The sequence below is a fragment of the Canis aureus genome, chromosome 15 (genome assembly GCF_053574225.1).
Source record: "Canis aureus isolate CA01 chromosome 15, VMU_Caureus_v.1.0, whole genome shotgun sequence".
NCBI classification, from domain to species: domain Eukaryota; kingdom Metazoa; phylum Chordata; class Mammalia; order Carnivora; family Canidae; genus Canis; species Canis aureus.
In genome coordinates, this window is record NC_135625.1 from 35,647,527 (window position 1) to 35,668,329 (window position 20,803).

The 20,803-nt window shown below is 49.1% G+C and overlaps 1 protein-coding gene across 1 annotated transcript; it reads right to left on the reverse strand.

Annotated features, from left to right (window-relative positions):
- Positions 1–1,350: 1,350 nt before the first annotated feature.
- Positions 1,351–10,683, reverse strand: DUSP26 (dual specificity phosphatase 26). Its single transcript, XM_077849110.1, has 4 exons — positions 10,482–10,683; positions 8,203–8,498; positions 6,803–7,017; positions 1,351–6,266 (listed from the first exon to the last, which is right to left on the reverse strand). The coding sequence occupies exons 2-4, from the start codon at positions 8,421–8,423 to the stop codon at positions 6,067–6,069; spliced, it is 636 nt and encodes a 211-aa protein (XP_077705236.1). The 5' UTR covers positions 8,424–8,498; positions 10,482–10,683; the 3' UTR covers positions 1,351–6,066.
- Between the last annotated feature and the right edge of the window lie 10,120 nt (positions 10,684–20,803).

Genomic DNA, 20,803 nt, shown 5'->3' on the forward strand with positions numbered 1-20,803 from the left:
TGTGTGTCCTGAGCTGGGCTGGATCACAGCCTTGTCTTGCTTGGCAGCTGGGAGTTAGCTGTACCTGCATTTGTTGGCAGAGGACACTAAAAGAGCCTTTGCTCTGGGCATCTGGCCTCTCCTCACTTCTTTGACTCCTTTCCTGACTTTATGACATCTCTCTCCTTTCTCCTAATGCAAACGCGGGTCCTCCCATCCCAGGGCCAGGGGCCAACGTGCCTCAGAGCTAGGAAGGAGTGTTCTAAGTTGCCAGGACAGCGTAGCCTTGTGTTTGGTCCCACAGGTGGGGATGTGGAGATTGTTGAAGCGGACTCTGTCTTCCTCCCAGGTTAATATTTCTACTACCCCTCTGGCCTTGTCCTCTTCTGGGCTGCCATGGCCTCGACTGGGAGCCCAGGTTCTGTCAAGGTTATAAGTGGTGGGTGTGGACTTGCCCAGCCCTGATCCAGTTCCCGAGACCAGCAGGGAGAGCCCTCTCCCCTCTGATTGGACCCTCCCCAAATTAATCTCACTATTCTCCAAAATACCAACTGCTTCAGGGAAAGCCTCTCCCTGCTTGCTGAGGTCACTCTCCACTTGCTTCCACGGGCTTCCAAAATTCCTTCCTGAGAGACTGGCTGTGCTCGCCACCTCCTCTTGATGCTAAACGAGAATCGGGCAGAGGGGCTTAAGCATCCGCCAAATCAAGGGAACAATCGCAGGCCATGTCCAAGGCCAGTGACCACTGCCCACGAACAGAACATTCCAAGAACGGCTGGGGTTGAGGTGGGGGTTGGGGAAAAAATGAGGCACGTGGACCCCTCTGGGCTTCTTAGGATAAGGAACATCTTATATTTCTGGGTGAGATGTTAGGCCACCGTGGGGTTGGTTTTACCACAGGGGCTGTTGGCAGATGATCTTACGGAGTGAAGCAGGCCCCGTGTAAGAACCTACACGGTGACGGGTAATGATGGGCTGGACAGCAGGCGGTACCTCATCTCCACTGTCATGTGGAGACGTAGCCTCACTGTCCCTTTCAACTTTGTAAGAGAAACTAGAAATTAAAATTTTGTGGAACATTTCCCAGGCATTGACACGCTGCGTACAACACGGAACACCCTCTGCTTTGCTGGCCCTCGACGACAGCCCTTCCCGAGTGAGTCTTTCTCCCTCTGCAGCGTGTCACCAGCTCCCAGTGAAAAACAAAAAACAAAAAAAACAAAAACCCAAAAAACAAAAACAACCCTGTTGGAGATTAGTCTCAGCATTCTAAACCAGTGGCTAGATGTACACAGGGAAAGGTCTTTACGGAGCGTCCAGGGGCTTGTACTCGTTTCCCATTGCAGTTGTAACAAATCAACACAAACTGAATGGCTTAAACACTGTGAATTTATTTATCTTACAGGTTGTAGATCAGAAGTCTGACACGGGCCTCACGGGGCCAAAATCAAGCCCTGTCAGCAGGGCTGGAGGAAAAGGGGATAATTCATTTTCTTGCTTCTTCCCTGCTTCTAGAAGCCACCGGCATTGCTTTCCTCGTTCATGGCCCCCTTCCCTGTCTTCTAAGCCAACCATGGGGGCTCAGCCCTCACATCAAATCTCTCATCATAGTGGGAAAAGTTTCTCTGCTTTTCAGGGTTCATGTAATTGGGCCCACCAGAGAATCCAGTGTTATTTCCCCATGCAAGTACAAACTTTAAAATGGGTTTTGTTTTGTTTTTTTTAAAATTTATCTAAGCAATGCCTCCACCCGACGTGGGGCTCAAACTCCTGAGCCCAAGATCAAGAGTTGCATGCTCTGCCAATAGAGCCAGCCAGGCACCCTACAAAGTTGTAGTTTCATCACCTCTGCAAAATCCCTTTTGCTACATGACATAACATTTTCCCAGGCGCCAGGGATTAGGGTATGAACAGGACTCTTCCCTAAACTTTTGGATCATTGGCTCCTTCTTCAAAAAGAAAAAAGCTCAGGGGAGAGAAAGCTAAGATAACAGGAACTTTCTTTTCTGTTTCTTTCTTGTTTTCTTTATTATTTTTTTAAATGTCAATTCCACATACAGTGTTATATTAGTTGCAGGTGTACAATAGAGTGATCCAACGATTCTATACATCAGGACAAGTGCATTCTTAGTCTCCTTCACCTATTTCACTCATCCCGCCACCTCCCTCCCCTCTGGTAACTAGGAGTTTGGGATAATATTTTCTTTCTTTCTCTTCTTTTCTTTTTTCTTTTTTTTCTTTCTTTCTTTCTTTCTTTCTTTCTTTCTTTCTTTCTTTCTTTCTTTCTTTCTTTCTTTCTTTCTTTCTGATTTTATTTATTTATTCATGAGAGACACACAGAGAGAGGCAGAGACACAGGCAGAGGGAGAAGCAGGCTCCATGCATGGAGCCTGATGTGGGACTCGATCCCAGGACCCCAGGATCATACCTTGAGCCAAAGGCAGATGCTCAACCATGGAGCCACCCAGGTACCCCTAGCTTTCTTTATAACCAGTCTCACTGTCCCCGTAAGCTGTCCTCTCTGCAAGCCATTATTCCACAGGGCCGTTCTGTACAGCCAGGCCTGGCCCTCTCCAGCCAATGTTAAAGCCCAGCTGCCTCTCTGGTTCCTTCCATCTGCTGCCTTGTGGCTCAGAAGCGGCCGTTCTCCCTTAGCGCCTCTCCCTGTGGAGCTTCTCAGCTGGGATTAGTTACAGGGTGAGGACCGGACAAACATTCCTCCCTCTCCCCAGAGGCAGCAAAAGCTCCCCGTCTTGCCACAAAGGTTTGAGTCAACATCACCCAGGCCAGGGCTGGAGGCGGCAGGGGCAGGAGCAGGACAGAATGACAAGACTGACGTGGGCCACAGCCCCCGAGGGGCCGGGCCCAGCCGGCTGAAAGCACAGGCTGCATCTGACAAGAGCTCATTTATTCCTGTCCTTTGCTTAGGTTCAAGCGGTCAACTGCCCCCAAGAAGAGGAAGAGAGAGACTGGACTTTGAACATTGGTTTTGGCAGATGGGAGGAAGACCAGCCTGTGACAGCTGTCACCCCCAGCCCCTTGGGAGGACAGCACTGATTCTATCTGTGTAATGACCAGGTTGTGAGGCACCCCCTCATCTCTCCCTGGAACACACACACACACACACACACACAGGCACACTTATAATGTGAAATGGTGGAGTTAGGGACGAAAGGCATAGCAGCAGGGTGATTCTACTCAGGCTCTGAAGCCAGAGCACCGGGTCTGAATCCTTCCACTGGCCACCTCTGTGTCCTGGGGAAAGTTCTTTCGCCTCAGCTTCCCTGTCAAGAGATGCCAATGACAACTTTCACAGGGTTTTCATGAGGATTAAATGGGTTGATATCTTAGTATCTATAGAGGCAAAAGACTGCCTCAGCACAGCCATCACATGGCTTTGTTAAATAGTACAAATATGTAACCTGCTCTGAGAGGATAATCTTTGACCAAATATACTTTAGTCGCTATACTTCCTGACTAGAAGTTAGAAATAAATTCTCAAGTGACTCAGCTTGAAACAGTTTTAGGGGATTTACTTGAGGCACATTCAGCCTGCATTCATACAGCTGTATTTTAATTTATTTAAGCAATATCTCCACCCAACGTGGGGCTCACACTCACCTGCTCTGTGAAGATAATCTTTGGCCAAATATACTTTAGTCGCTTTACTTCTCAACTAGAAGTTAGAAGATGCTGCAGGTTACATCAATAGTGACAGATATATGTACTGGACTGGAACAAAGGTGGTGCCAGGTCCACGGGGTACTCTGTACTGGTCAGATCATGCTTAGGGTCTGTCTGTCTAAAGCCTGAGTTACTTCTGGGTTATTTGATCTTATTCTTAAATCCTCCTGCCCATGGTTCTGATAGGGAATTGATGCATTTTAATTAGAATCCACATTTCTAATGACGGCCTCATTCTACCCCTTAGATAAATTTGACCCTCAATGGTAATAGAAACTTAAGGTCCTGGGTACTAGATTTTGCCGGTCTAGCTTGAAGCACCGAGACTAGTGCTGGTTGCCACAAACAGAAAGAGACGCCTCTATTGGCAAGGCTGAGGGGGAAACTTGAAACATGACAAACTCAGACTCTTGGAGACAAGCAGAGCTGCTAGGCGGAAAGTAAGAGGACACAGAGAGCCAGGAGAAGCTGGCTTCAAACCAGGGGAGGCATGGAGCAAGAGAAAGAACACTTACTAAATACTGCCTGTGCTCTGAGCCTCATACTTGCATATCTGATTAAATGCCCAGTGCAACACTGGGGAAGCAGACAGGACTATCGCACCTGACAGGTGGAGAAGGGTTTGCCAAGTGACTTACCCGAAGGCCCTAATAGCCAGGGAGCCCAGGCTGGCGCATCTTTTGGCCTCATGTCGCTACTACTGTAACCAGACTGCATGATGCATGCGTGGTATTAGAGCTTTCTCATATTCAGAGCTGGTAAAATAGTATGGAAGTTATGTACTGGTTCCTTACCATCAACGGTGTCCAAGGAGGTGCTTGATGAACAGCATCAAAGGTATTTTAAAAAGCTGATTTATTTATGCCTTGTTGGAGGGTGGAAATGGATCATCTAGGAAGGCACCTTCCAGCTTTGAGATTCTGAGTTTCTATACTTTGGGGTAAGATACACTCTTTAGGTATATTAAATGACTTCTTTTCCCTGTAGTTTCCACATTCTCTTCTGTCCCCTACTCCTAGTCATGCAGATTTTCCATTCTAGGAACATGTCTTTTTCTTTTTCTTTTCTTTCTTTCTTTCTTTTTTTTTTTTTAAAGGAGGGATGTGGTGGCTGGCACTTCCCAGCTGGGATAACAGAAAAACCAAGATGGTTCTCTCTGGTTAGTGAGTCTAAATTTTCACTAAGTTGACTAAGGAGACTGCATTACATTCTCATGAGGCAAACCTGGAAAGATTACAAGAGGAAGCAATTACATCACCTCTCTTTCTTTCTCCTCCAACTTCTGGGTACCAGGCAAAGTCCAGACCCCTGAATATAGGATTTAGGGCTGGGGTTGATTTAAGATTAATATTCGGCTAGCCCATCACGATGGGGACTTGACATAGAAGTTGGCAAATTTCTTGAAAATAAAGCTGTCTTTCTTCCACACCTGAGCTTGGGAACAGAGATCTATTTTAAGCTTGGCAGATGGAGGCTGTGCCTTCCCAGCAGCTCCACGAAGCGGCTGCATGCCTGGTGTCTCTGGTCCTCTGCTTCCCCCGCGTGGACACAGCGGGAAATAACACACCAAGACTGCGCTTGTGGCCAGGAGTGAAAGTGAACTTGAGAGAAAGCAGCGCCGGCCCCCTGACAACTACTGGGGGTTTAGAACCACTAGGAGGGAGTCAGGAACTGTTGCTGAAAAGCCCCCAGAAAGCCGGGGGTTTCCAGGAGGCAGGTGGGGAAGGCCCTACAAGCTGTCAACGACTTCACCAGGATCTTGTCTTGTCCAGCATCTTTATTTCCCCCCAAGACACCTGCAGCCAGGAAGCCAGCGAGCATCTAGACTCCCAGGCCTGCACCTCTGCAGCTTCTGGCCGCGACCAGCGCCCGCGGGCACAGCGCCAATCCTCCCACACCTCCTCTTCCTGCGCTTGGAGTAACAAGTCTGGGTGAGTGTCTCCCTCTGGTTTCACAGCTTTTCACACTCTCTCTTTACCGTCTGTCTCTCCGCCACCATCGACACACATATCTCCACCATCACGTTCGTGCTTGCAGCATCCCTGACTCCCCGCACAGGCACAGGACAGAGATGGCGTTTTTGTTTTGATAAGTGAGCGAGGGGAACACTTGGGCACAATGGGCGGGGGAGGGGGCTCTGGGTCACGGGAGCAGCCTGGCTGGAACCCAGGGTGTCTGAATCTACCTACAGCTTGGCAGCTTCCTTTCCCGGTCAGCTCCTCCCTGGGTGCCCAGCACACCGCCCAACCTCACTCCCCATCCCCTCCCGACCAACAGCAACAGCGGTGGGAGCCGCAGCCCTCTTGCTCCCCTGCCCACAGGAGAGGATGGGATCCCTGGGCCTCCTCTCTGCAGCCGGGAGCCAGGGACAGGTGCACCTGGCCTGAGCGCCTTCCTCCGCCCTCAGGCCTCCAGACCCTGCCGCAGCCTGCGGTCCAGGGCCAGGAGCTGCCTCAGGAAGCCCCGGTTGGGGATGATGCCTCGGTGGTCCTTGACTTTCTTGATGGCCTCCACGAGGGTGAGGTGGTGGTAGAGCATGAGGTAGGCCAGGACCAGTGTGGCGGATCGGCTCACTCCCACGGCGCAGTGCACCAGGATCTTCCCTGGGGGGACAGACACGTGAGGCAGCAGTGGGACGCTTTGTGGGTTGGAGACAGCTAGGGAGAGGGCTACGGGGCCAGGTGAGGAGGAAGACAGGTGAGCAGGTGTGCCTGGATCAGGCTGGGGTGCCCCTAGGGGTGGGCAGTATGCAGACCCCCGGGTGGCCTAGACAGGAGAGGATGGACAACATGCAGTGGCTCAGCGTCCGGAAGCCTGCAAAGGGTTGACACTGTCCAGGTCGACACTCGTCACTCAGGTAAAACTGAGTCTAGCACAGAGAGGGGGTCCGATGACAGTTCCCAGGTGCCTTAGCATTGCCGTTCCGTTAGCGCTTTGGATTACTTCCTTTCCTTCTCATGCTGCACTGCCTTTTACAAATAGTTGCAGGTATTTTTCTTTCCTTACTCTCATATCCTGAGCATCCTGTCATGTGTCATGTCATTCAAATCTCTCCATACTTGAACACCCGGGTTTTTCCCTAACCCGACGTCGGTCATCCCTGTCCCCCTACCTTCTTCCCCTAGCTGTCCCCTCCTACCTCCTGGCTGGCTCAGCGCCCGGTGGATGAAATCGGCAGCTGTCTGGAAGTGGATGCTCATGTCAAAGGCTGGCGAGTCGTGGGCCTCGACCCCCAGGTAGCGGATGCCCAGCCCCTGGTAGACCTCGGGCGTACCCCGCCACCTGCTGTGTGAGGCATTGAGGACGTGGGTGATGCCCAGGCGGCGGAGCTCACGGCGGTTGTTGGCTATGTCCCTGCATCGAGGAGAGGTCAGAGGGAGGGTGGGGGAGCTAAGCTCTGGGGCCAGAGGCCCAGGTCTCCACCCCGTCTGCCGCCTAGCTAGCGTCATTGCCTCCATGCCTCCACTTACTGACAACCCAGAGGGGAAACCAAGGTGGGCAACAACCTGGAGTCTCATCCGTGAGTGAGGGTGGAGGGTGCTGGGGACGTTCTGGTTGAGGAAGAGAAGACTAATGGGGTGGGTGGACGACAGCCATAATAAACTACTGAGAGTCCTCCCAGGCAGCGGGATTTTACTGGGTCTGTGGGAAGGACTGACCGGACCTGTGCTTTGCAGAAGGAGGCAATTCTCCCAGTTCATCCCATGCTCACACTGACCCTGTTTCATGATGTCACCTTCAGGTGTTCTTCTGGCCCATGCCCATCGGCCTAGGCGCGGACGCCTCTCAGGCAGCCTGGCCTTGCCTTGGGGCCAACGCCCCGTCCAGTGCAAGCTCCTCAAGTACGAGGAGCCCTGAGCTTCAACCTCCAAGTCCTGGCCCTGCTACTTATGACCTGTGTGACCTTGGGCCAGTCACAACTTCTCCACGCTTCAGTTTTGCCATCTGTAACCTGGGGGTAGTGGGGCCTACCTCACAAGGCTGTTGTAAAGATTAAGAGCTAAAATAAAAACTCCTTGTAGACTGTAAAGCCCTTGAGAGAGAGGTGAGAGAACTCCTCTCTGGATGCTCTTCTCTCCATGGCCCCCATCCTGCAGAACCTCTGCACGCACTATGGCTTTGCCTGGTCAACCCTTCGGCTTACTACCCACTTCCTGGCTCCCAGTGGCTGCCTTTTTTCAGCATCACAGCACAAGAGATGGAAGGTCAGAGACATCATCTATTATGTCTGCCACATGGCACTGGCACTCGATAATTAATTTTGCTAAGTGAGTGACATTATTACCTGAACAGAGACTTCCTGTCCAGAGTTGGGTATATTGATAATCTTGCCCAAACTCGCCCGAACTCCCTCAAACTCTGCAGCCTCCACTCGCTGCCCAAGCACCCCTGCCCCTCCATCCTCAACCTGGATTCAACAACACGACTCAGTGCCTGCCTGCCACCCTTCTCCTTTCATCTTGCATGTGTACACACACACACATACACACACACACACACACACACGCAGCCATGACGCACACGCTGCCAGGTACATACTGGTCTCCGAGGTAGAGGCCTGGCCAGACCTCATCGGCATGGTTACAGGCTGTCTTGCCTGTGTAGAGGAGCCTCTCCAACTCAAAGACATTGAGGAAGGGATGTTGAACAGCTGGCATCTCTTCCAGGGCCCCTCTAGTGCGAACAGGAGACCTTGAACTGCTCCGGGAGAAGCGGGCCATAAAAGTCATGGAGGCCCAGAGCCAGTTACCAGGGCACATCGTAGAGGTGCTGGAAACCGTGCCAGCTGCAGGGGTGGCTGCGCTGATGATGGCTTAGTCTCCAGGTAGCTGTTGCTGGAGGAGGAATGGAAGGGAGACACACCTGAGTGGGTCCAGAGCAGCTGCTTCCCTTCTTGCCAACTGGGCTGGGCCCTGGGGAGAAGCTTCTCAAGGGAGGGAAGGTTAAGTCTGGCCCTAGCAGGGGGCGACTCCACAATTACTCTTTCCTTCAAGCTGCAGCAGCTCCTCTCTGCTCTTTGGCTCAGCCAGGCAAGGAGGTGGGAGTCACATGTCCTTGTTTACGGGAGAAGGAGCTGCCCAGCTGCTGGCTTTCTGCTCCACCACTCCACCCCCACTCCCAACACACACACACACACACACACACACACACACACATTTGATATTTGGGTGGCAGTGCCCATTGCGGGAACTCTTGCCAGCCTGAATCTGGGTCTCATCTGTCTGGGGCTACAGGCAGAGAGCCCAGGGAGCTGGGATGGGAATGGGGGGTGGCTCTGGATCCATCCAGGGAGAATTAGCAAGAAGACAGCAGCTGGGGCCATGACATATGTCAAGCCTGTCTCCTCAGCGACAGAGACATGGGCTGCTTTAACCCATTCCTGCCCCACCACTGCCTTAGAGTTGAGCCCACTATGGGAAGTGCATGTTGTGGGCTGAGGTGAGTGGGGAATAGCAAGAAAGATGAAGCGTAAGTTTTTGAAAAATACTTGCCGGATGCACACACTAGTGGAAGAAGGTGCCAATCTATATGCACAACAGCCAAACCACTCTCCTTTCATCAGCACACAGAAATTATTGATCAAACCTCATCTCCAATGTGAGGATTTCTGAGTCAAGCAGGGCTGGACTAATGTGTCTGGGTGTGTGGGGGAGAGGCGGAGGCTGGGGTCCAAGGAAAGGAAAGGATGAGGGGTCCTGCCAGGCCCAGGGGCTCAGAGGCTGAAATTGCCGTCTGTCTTACTGTTGGAGTCCCGTGAGCCTATGCAGGGCATGGGGTTGGCGGTGAGGGTAGCGGGTGTGCCTCCGACTCTCCGGGGACAGCTGGCCCTTCTGATAGTGGGAGCCTGGGCAGAGCTGCACAGCTGGGAGGTGCCAGCCTGTGAGACTTGTCCTGGGTCCTTCAGGCAAGAGTCCCTCTCTCCTTCCCTCTCCCCCTCCCACGACCAGGATGGGCTGGTCCCAAGGATTCCCCTTCCACTCCCTTCCTGGTCTTCTGCCCCAGGCGCCTCAACCAAAAGTCCAGTAGCCAGAGGCCATCTTTGACCTGCACACACTCTGCCACCCATCCCTGCTGTGAGCCAGGGTCCGGGCTCTCCTTTCCCCAGACCAGGGGAGACCGTGCTTGTACAGGCCTCAGGGAGCAGGGGCGTTAGGATCAGGCCTGCTAAGGGGAGCCTGGATCGTAGGGTGTTCGGGGAGATCTTGGCAAAGGCTGGGGCAGGAGGGGCACAGACACAGAGCACTACAGCCTCCATGGCCACCATCGCCGCCGCCACCACCACCATCATCATCTGCCTTGTGTTCCTCGGGGCCTAAAGACACCATCATCACTTTATTCCCCAACAGTGGTTTCTCGAAATAGGTTCTGCTGCCGGTGTGATGCCGAGCGGTAGAAAGGGAGCGGGGAGGAACCCAGGTGTGGGAAGGAGCTCGGTGAGACTCTGTCCCCCGGGGCTGGAGGAGCCAGCCCCCCTCCGTCCCCGGGGTACACCCCTGCAGTCCCACCCGCCGCGGTCGGGCTCCCCAACGCCGGCCCCCCCCCCCCGCCGTCCGGGCCGCCCTCCCCTCCCCTCCCCTCCCCTCCCCTCCCCCCCGGCCCGCCCGGGGCGGCTGTAACAGGTTCGTGGCTGTGGCCGCGGCCGGCGCTGAGGGTGCGGGGGGTGCGGGGGGTGCGGGGGAGCCCCGGGAGCTCAGCTCCGCGCCCCGCCCCCCCCCGCGGGGCCCCCTCCCCGGGACCTCCCCCTCCCCCGCCCCTCCCCCGCCCCGGGGCGGCGCGCCTCGGGCCCCAGCGCCCCGCGCTCCCCGCAGCCCCCGTACCTCGGCGCGGCCGCGGCCGGGGGCTCAGTCCCGGAGGCCGATCGCAGGCGCCGCGGGCCCCGCGGCCATGACTCTCCTCCCGCCGCCGCCGCCGCCGCCGCCGCCCCCGCCCGCCGCCGCGACACCGGCTGACGGATTAGCCGCTATTTTTAAGCCACGACACGCACGTCGAAGCAGGGTTCACGGCCGCGCGTGTGCGTGTCGGGGGCAGCGAGGCGCGGCGCGCAGCGGGCCCAGGCGGCCGGGGCGGGGGGCGGGGGTCGGCGCGCGGCGGTTCTCGGCCCCGCCCCGCCCCGCCCCGCCCCGCGTGCACGCCCGGCGGGCGGCTGAGCTCGGAGCCGCGCCACGGCCGGGCGTCCTGCGCCGGGAGGGCCGCGCGCGGCTGGACCCGGAGGTGCCCGGAGGTGCCCGGAGGTGCCCGGGCCGCGCGGACCCGCCTGCCCCTTCTTACGACCAGGAACTCCGCGTTCAGTGACCCTGGGCCACACCCGTGTTAGGGTTTGCGGAGCACCACGTGTTCCACTTCGCTTAACTCGGTTCATCGTCACCGCAGGTCTGCGACACAGGTAGCAGGACAGGAGGAGGCCGAGGCCCGGGGAGGAAGGAGAAGTCATTTGCCCGGGCCGCTCGCTCGTTAGGGGCGGCGCGCAGTTCCAGGCCCTGGCAGTTTGACCCCAAGTTCATGTCCTTAAGTGCTACGAACCAGTGACCCGGGCAGCCCGGGCGGCCCAGCGGTTTAGCGCCGCCTTCGGCCCGGGCCTGACCCTGGAGACCCGGGATCGAGTCCCACGTCGGGCTCCCTGCGTGGAGCCTGCTTCTCCCTCTGCCTGTGTCTCTGCCTCTCTCTCTCTGTGTGTGTGTGTCTCATGAATGAGTAAGTAAAATCTTAAAAAAACAAAAAACAAACCAGTGACCCCACACCACAGAGAAGCCAGTTGCACCAGCTTGGCTCCTCGCGAGCACCTTTCCCCCCCGACTCTGGAAGGAATGCGTAACGCGTGTCCCTACCTCTTCACTTGTGTTGCCTTTTAGTGATGTTGAGGTTTACCTGCTTTTCCACGCCTTGTCAGTTCCGGGATGGTCAACACTCCCAAGGCAAGGGTGGCACTACTGTCCCCAGTCTCTAGTCCATCCTGTGATGGGGAACGTGGCCTGTGATGGGGAACGTGGCGCTACTGTCCCCAGTCTCTAGTCCATCCTGTGATGGGGAACGTGGCCTGTGATGGGGAACGTGGCACTACTGTCCCCAGTCTCTAGTCCATCCTGTGATGGGGAACGTGGCCTGGGGAATGAACCTCATCAGATGATGCTGTTGAAAACCAGGCAGATGTGGACTCTAGGAGAGCTGTCTGCGGCAGGGAGGCAGGAAGTTGACAAGGTCAGGCTGGACCTGGTTTCAGATGAGAAGACCTTAGCATCTGTAGCTGAAATCAGGATTGACTAGGGTCCCAGCAGGGGCAGTAGGCGAGGCTTTGATCTCTGGTTAAAGAAAGTACTTACTGGCCAAAGTGACATAATCTTCAGGTCAGTTCTGTGCTAAAGAGGAGTTTCCATCACAGGCTGCCAGCAAGGGGTAATTTCCCTCCTAGCCTTTTCCTCTCCAGAGAAGCAAACTCAATTCCTTTCCATGCCTTCTTGGCATGGTGGTTTACTTGAAGAAATGAAATCCTCATCACTGAAAACAAAGGACTGGCTGGGGAAATTTGAAATTTGAAATTTGTCATTCCAAGAAAAGTCAGTAAAAAATGGCCACAAGTCAAATCGTGAAAGAGCACGTATTATTAGACTAACCTCATTTTAAGTAATAGGATCCTTAGGGTTGGTAGGGTGAGAAGAAGATGTTGCAGGTGAGCTTGATCTTAATCTTTGGGAAGACTTCCATTTCAACCCTGCATTTCATTTTCTCAAAAATCTGGAAAAATATGCTTTAAAGCATGCTATGGGTGACACGGGCAGATGTTTATGGGTAATCACAGACGTTGTCCATGGATCACTATCTTTACGAGGACCATTATTACCAGGAACAAACCACAACTCAGGTGGCTTTATATTTTTCTTTGTGGCTAAGAGGTTTATTATGTTTCCAGGTGACACCAAACTAAACTAAGGATGAGAGGTGGAGGGAGGATAGAGGAAATGGTTCATAGAGAGAAGGAAATGCAGAAGGTAGGACAGGAGAGGGTTGGAAGCTAGTAGAAGCAGCATGTATTAATAATTTATTAACTGTCAATTCCTTGGGCTTTCACATTTATCAACTCATTTAATTCCACGCAACTTTTAGGTGGGTGTTATTATCCTCACTGAGTCCATGAGGAGACTGACGCTTGGCCAGATAAGTTAATTTATCCACAGCTAGTCAATGGCAGAGCACAGGTCCAAACACAGGGCTCTCTGATTCCAGATGTTTGTATTGCAAGATGAAGCTGAAGAGTCACTTCCTTTATAAGACCTTTCTCGATCTACTTTCTATTGTCTCTTCCTCATTTGTGTTGATACAGATATCTATCAAAGGAATCATGAGCTATATTTCTTTTTTTAAAAGATTATTTATTTATTTATTTATTTATTCATGAGAGATAGAGAGAGAGGCAGAGATACAGGTAGAGGGAGAAGCAGACTCCCCGTGGGACTCAATCTCAGGACCCTAGGATCATGCCCTGAGCTGAAGGCAGATGCTCAATAGCTGGCCATCCAGACATCCCTAACTTCACTTCTTTCTGTACTTCTTTACATCTCTGCTCTCCATACTAGAAGGCATGAATGGATACACTCACTATACTGGGATGAACTAAGACTTGAAAAAATGAGGTTACTAAAAAATAGGAATAGATTTCCAGGTGGTATCAAAAGAAATGCCTCTCTCCCCACAAAATATTTAAATAAGAGAGAGAGGGAGAAGAAGTAGAATGGGGAGAAAAACCCCAAGAAACACCAACAACCGTGTGTTAAATGGTAAGCCTAACCCCTACCATTAACCACAGGCTGGGCACTATGCTAAATGCTTTACATAGATTAGCTAATTTAATCCCATAAGGTAGGTATTAATTCCATTTTACAGTTGAGGGAACAGGTGTAGAGTGGTGGTAAATCCACTCTGCAGCAGCCAAGTAGCTAATAAGTGGGATTTGGGCATGGATTTAAACCAGGACTGTTTTAAACCAAAGCCTGTGCCAAAGGCATACCTGAAGATAAAGAACAGCAATAGTTAAAATGCACCAAGTCCTACTGTGTGGCAGGCTTTGGGCAGAAATTCCAGGACGGCAGGCATTCCCAGACCTTGAGTCCTTGTCCCCTGGGGGTGTGGCTCGCCGGTGGCAGGGTCCCGGGTGCGCGGGCGGCGGGAGGAGCTGGGCCGGAGGGGGGGCCGCGGTGCCCGGCTCCCCCCGCAGACAGGCGCGAGCAGCAGCCCCGGGCTCGTCCTCCCCCACCTCTGCCGCGGGTTCAAACAGCATTTCCCCCTCAAGGGTCCAGGAGCAGAAGACAGACCGTGGTGACTATTTAGCGATGGGCCTGTGGTGAGGGGAGGCGGAGCGGAAGCCTCCCGGTCCTTCGGGATGCCCCGTGCTGATTGTGATTTATTCCCCCAAATCCCCATCCCCCAGGGCCTGTCCCAGGGCTTCCTCCTCGGGCCCTCGGTAGCGCCTCCTCTCCCCCAGGTCGGCAGGTGGGACTGGTGGGCCCTTCCCTCCGCGGGCTCTTGCTAGTTGTGAATTGGGGGTGGAGGAGCCTCTGAATTGGTGGGTCGAGGGACAATCCGGCTTTTGCTGAACTCTCATGCCTTGCTCTTCATCTCTCCTGCAATGCATTCTGTAGCCACGTTCCTTCTGGTTTACCTAAGGATGAACACTTTGTACCGCTCAGAATATTCACTTTCTTCTAAGAGCCACACATTATCGCAACGAGCCGATATTCCTTCCATTAGCCTGCCTTTGGAATGAAAATAAACTCTACAGAGGCTAGTGTCCTTATAGCAGAAATAAGCCAGGACGCTACGTGCAAATAAAACAAAATACAAAAGGAATATGCAGCAAATCCCTCTTTAAAAAAAAGGAAAGAAAAAGAAAAGTGGGTATAAATACACATTTTGAAAAAGACTGAAAGGGAACTATGCCGAATTTTTAAAGAGGGCAGCTCTAGCTAGAGTGGGATGACAGAAAATTTTTACCTTGTGCTTTAAAATATCTACATTTCCCAATTTTTCTAGTGTATATGAATTCATTTTATTTTTAAATTATTTTTTATTGGAGTTCAATTTGCCAACATATATATAGCATAACACCCAGTGCTCATCCCATCAAGTGCCCCCCTCAGTGCCTGTCACCCAGTCACCCCATCCCCCTGCCCACCTCCCTTTCCACCACCCCTTGTTTGTTTCCCAGAGTTAGGAGTCTCTCATGTTCCATCACCTTCTCTGATATTTCCCACTCATTTTCTCTCCTTTCCCCTTGATTCCCTTTCACCATTTTTTATATTCCCCAAATGAATGAGACCATATAATGTTTGTCCTTCTCCGACTGACTTACTTCACTCAGCATAATGCGCTCCAGTTCCATCCACGTTGAAGCAATTGATGAGTATTTGTCATTTCTAATGGCTGAGGAATATTCCATTGTATACATAGACCACAGCTTCTTTAACCATTCATCTTTCCATGGACACCGAGCCTCCTTCCACAGTTTGGCTACTGTGGACTTTGCTGCTATAAACTTTGGGGTGCAGGTGTCCTGCTGTTTCACTGCATCTGCATCTTTGGGGTAAATCCCCAGCAGTACAATTGCTGGATCATAGGGCAGTTCTATTTTTAACTCTTTGAGGAACCTCCACACAGTTTTCCAGAGTGGCTGCACCAGGTCACATTCCCACCAACAGTGCAAGAGGGATCCCCTTTCTCCACATCCTCTCCAACATTTGTGGTTTCCTGTCTTGCTCATTTTCACCATTCTCACTTGTGTGAGGTGGTATCTCGTTGTGGTTTTGATTTGTATTTCCCGGATGGCCAGGGATGCGGAGCATTTTCTCATGTGCTTGTTGGCCATGTCTATGTCTTCTTTGGTGAAATTTCTGTTCATGTCTCTTGCCCATTTCATAATTGGATTGTTTGTTTCTTTGCTGTTGAGTTTAATAAGTACTTTATAGATCTTGAATACTAGCCCTTTAACTGATGGGTCATTTGCAAATATCTTCTCCCATTCTGTAGGTTGTCTTTTAGTTTTGTTGACTGTTTCTTTTGCTGTGAAGAAGCTTTTTATCCTGATGAATTCCCAATAGTTCATTTTTGCTTTTGTTTCCCTTGCCTTCATAGATGTATCTTGCAAGAAGTTGCTGTGGCCAAGTTCAAAAAGGGTGTTGCCCAAAAAGACATTAAAGGCATTCAAATTGGCAAAGAAGAAGTCAAACTCTCCCTCTTCGCCGATGACATGATACTCTACATAGAAAACCCAAAAGACTCCACCCCAAGATTGCTAGAACTCATACAGCAATTTGGCAGTGTGGCAGGATACAAAAATCAATGCCCAGAAGTCAGTGGCATTTCTATACACTAACAATGAGACTGAAGAAAGAGAAATTAAGGAGTCAACCCATTTACAATTGCACCCAAAAGCATAAGATACCCAGGAATAAACCTAACCAAAGAGGTAAAGGATCTATACCCTAAAAACTATAGAACACTTCTGAAAGAAATTGAGGTAGATAAAGAGATGGAAAAATATTCCATGCTCATGGATTGGCAGAATTAATATTGTGAAAATGTCAGTGTTACCCAGGGCAATTTACACGTTTAATGCAATCCCTATCAAAATACCATGGACTTTCTTCAGAGAGTTAGAACAAATTATTTTAAGTTTTGTGTGGAATCAGAAAAGACCCCGAATAGCCAGGGGAATTTTAAAAAAGAAAACCATATCTGGGGGCATCACAATGCCAGATTTCAGGTTGTACTACAAAGCTGTGGTCATCAAGACAGTGTGGTACTGGCACAAAAACAGACACATAGATCAGTGGAACAGAATAGAGAACCCAGAAGTGGACCCTGAACTTTATGGTCAACTAATATTCGATAAAGGAGGAAAGACTATCCATTGGAAGAAAGACAGTCTCTTCAATAAATGGTGCTGGGAAAATCGGACATCCACATGCAGAAGAATGAAACTAGACCACTGTCTTTCACCATACACAAAGATAAACTCAAAATGGATGAAAGATCTAAATGTGAGACAAGATTCCATCAAAATCCTAGAGAAGAACACAGGCAACACCCTTTTTGAACTCGGCCACAGTAACTTCTTGCAAGATACATCCACGAAGGCAAAAGAAACAAAAGCAAAAATGAACTATTGGGACTTCATCAAGATAAGAAGCTTTTGCACAGCAAAGGATACAGTCAACAAAACTCAAAGACAACCTACAGAATGGGAGAAGATATTTGCAAATGACATATCAGATAAAGGGCTAGTTTCCAAGATCTATAAAGAACTTATTAAACTCAACACCAAAGAAACAAACAATCCAATCATGAAATGGACAAAAGACATGAAGAGAAATCTCACAGAGGAAGACATAGACATGGCCAACATGCACATGAGAAAATGCTCCGCATCACTTGCCATCAGGGAAATACAAATCAAAACCACAATGAGATACCACCTCACACCAGTGAGAATGGGGCAAATTAACAAGGCAGGAAACAACAAATGTTGGAGAGGATGCGGAGAAAAGGGAACCCTCCTGCACTGTTGGTGGGAATGTGAACTGGTGCAGCCACTCTGGAAAACTGTGTGGAGGTTCCTCAAAGAGTTAAAAATAGACCTGCCCTACGACCCAGCAATTGCACTGCTGGGGATTACCCCACAGATTCAGATGCAATGAAACGCCAGGACACTTGCACCCCGATGTTTATAGCAGCAATGTCCACAATAGCCAAACTGTGGAAGGAGCCTCGGTGTCCATCGAAAGATGAATGGATAAAGAAGATGTGGTCTATGTATACAATGGAATATTACTCAGCTATTAGAAACCACAAATACCCACCATTTTCTTTGACATGGATGGAATGGAGGGTATTATGCTGAGTGAAATCAGTCAATCAGAGAAGGACAACATTATATGGTCTCATTCATTTGGGGAATATAAATAATAGTGAAAGGGAATATAAGGGAAGGGAGAAGAAATGTGTGGGAAATATCAGAAAGGGAGACAGAACGTAAAGACTGCTAACTCTGGGAAATGAACTAGGGGTGGTGGAAGGGGAGGAGGGCGGGGGGTGGGGGTGACTGGGTGACAGGCACTGAGGGGGGCACTTGACAGGATGAGCACTGGGTGCTATTCTGTATGTTGGCAAATTGAACACCAATAAAAAATGAAATTATTATTATTAAAAAAGGGTGTTGCCTGTGTTCTCCTCTAGGATTTTGATGGAATCTTGTCTCACATTTAGATCTTTCATCCATTTTGAGTTTATCTCTGTGTCTGGTGTAAGAGAAGGGTCTAGTTCCATTCTTCTGTACATGGCTGTCCAATTTTCCCAGAACCATTTATTGAAGAGATTGTCCTTTTTTCCAGTGGATAGTCTTTTCTGCTTTGTCAAATATTAGTTGACCATAGAGTTGAGGGCCCATTTCTGGATTCTTATGAATTAATTTTAAATGTCAGTTCTATGAAATTGGTTGAGATTTCCTTAGTGGCTTTCTATGTGGCCAATTTTAGCAAATGTCCTGCACATGCTTGAACAGGATATTTAATCTCTATTTTGGAATGCAAGTTTCTATCTTTATTTTCCTCCTATATAAGGTTTTCTAAAGGATTTTCTAAGTCCTTATTTTTTTATCTTGATTTACTAACTTTTGAGAGATGGATTAAAATCTCCCAGGTTTATGGGCATGTTAATTCCTTTGCCTAATTCTGTCCATTTTTGCTTGGGATAGTACCGAATTGTGTTATTAGTTACATAAAATTCACAGCTTTAAAAAAAATCATTTATAACTTTTTTTTTTTAGTTGATAGGTTGTCTCTCTAAGACTTTTTAAACACAATCTCTGTCTGGAATAATACATGTATATATATTTTTTATTTTAAGTGTACCTCTTATAAACTGTTTATAACTAGGTTTAAAAGATCAATCTGTATTTTATTTTTATTTTTTTAAAGATTTTATTTATTTATTTATGAGAGACAGAGAGAGAGAGGCAGACACAGGCAGAGGGAGAAGCAGACTCCATGCAGGGAGCCCGATATGGGATTCAATCCTGGGACTCCAGGATCACACCCTGGGCCAAAGACAGGCGCCAAACCACCAAGCCACCCAGGATCCCCTGGTTTATTTTTTTAAAAAGATTTATTTACTTATTTGAGAGAGAGAGAGAGAGAGAGAGAGAAAACTCAGGTAGGGGGAAGGGCAGATGGAGAGGGTTAGAATCTCAAGTAGACTCCCCACTGAGCTCCAAGCCAAGGCAAGATCCATCTCACCAACCTAAGATCATGACCTGAGCTGAAATCAAGAGTTGGCCACTAAACTGACTGAGCCACCCTGGCGTCCCCACAACCTGTATTTTATTTTATTTTATTTTATTTTATTTTATTTTATTTTATTTTATTTTATTTTATTTTATTTTATTTTATTTATTTATTTTTTACAATCTGTATTTTAATAGTGATTCTCTTTTTAAGTTTATTATGATGACTGATCTATTTAAAGTAATTTCTGCCATCTTACTTTGTGGGTTTTTTTTTTTTTTAATTTATCGAGGCTTCTCTTTTCTCTTTTTTCCTTTCTTGGGTTGGGTTTGTCTAGTGTTTTGAATTCTCTTTACTGAGCTCTGTCAACTTTATTTAAACAAAGTCTACATTTAATTGGTCCTTTTACCCTCGACAAGAGGATTTTTATTTCAATTTCCTTCGGAAATACTTTTTCTCCCATATTCTTTGTTATTACTATCCAGTATTTTGAATCCAGCTTTAGAAAAATTTCTTAGTTTTTATGGTCATCAGTCCTGTAACATGCATAAAGATCGATACTTTGTGCAATACTTGCAAAACAGTAGCACCCTTCTGCCTAGAGCCCTGTCTTCCTCCTTCTCCGTGCTCTCTTCCCGGCTCCCTGCTTTCTGGAAGCAAATGTATTGAAAAACACTGGGTATTTCTTTCATTTTATTTCTCAGTAATATATTTATATTGCTGGGTTTTTTTTGAGTTTTCAGTTTTAGGCATTACCTATTGATTTCTTGAGATGAACACTGAGATTTTTTTTTTCTTTTCTCTTTATTCCATCCCCCACAAGGTGTGTGTAAACTTCCCCTTTCTATATATTTTTTAAACAGCTATGTCGTAATTTTGTTTATAAGTAGTCAATGTTTAAGATGTTAAAACCATAGAACTGTGATTCACAGTTGAACCATGTTGTTTGTTTGCTATTACTTTTCCTTTCTTGCATAAACTTTGTACTTTGTTTTTTAAATGTTTATATTTATTTTTTTTAAAGGATTTTATTTATTTATTCATGAGAGACACGCAGATAGAGGCAGAGGCACAGGCAGAGGGAGAAGCAGGCTCCATGCAGGGAGCCCGATGTGGGACTCGATCCCAGGACCCCAGGATCACACCCTGAGCTAAAGGCAGATGCTCAACCACGGAGCCACCCAGGTACCCCTCTTGTGTAACTATTTTCCTTCCAATTAATAGTTATTTGTATGCTTAATTTTCAGCAATGTCTCACTAATTCAGCCCCATACTTTACCCCAGTTGCCTGAATCTCCTCTTGGCAAACATATCAATTACTTTCTCAATGTCATTCCCTGCCCTTGTTTCCCTCCCGGCCCCCATAAGTCTTTCCTGGAACTTTCTGACTTGTCCCATTCCAGACAGGTTGCTCTCTACTCTAGAGTTGAGCTGTTACCCTGGGATTGCTCTTATTCTCATACGAGGAATTCCTTTCGCCTCTGGAAGCCCTGTTTTCTGGGCATCCTCCTGTTTTTTTTTTTTTTTTTTTCTTTTTCCCTCCTGTTTTTAGTAGGATACCAGCATGCTCAACTATGCCTGATAGTCCCCCAGTCCAGAGACCCTGTGTTTTATCTCTTCAGAGAATAAGCCTCCAGTCTCATGCTAGGATAGAGAAGGAGCAGTTGCTTGACTATGCAGTGAGAGGACATCTATGGAGTTTCTCTTAAACAGACTTCCAGGGAAGTGTGTGGGTTTAGTCCATCTTCAGACTTAACCCTAGGGAGAGCTGGTGTTGCCAGTTGCCTGGCCTTTTGGGCGCTCTGTGGTGAAATCAGATTGATCACCAGTATTCCCCAACTGACATGCCTTCTGCTTCTCAGCACCCAACA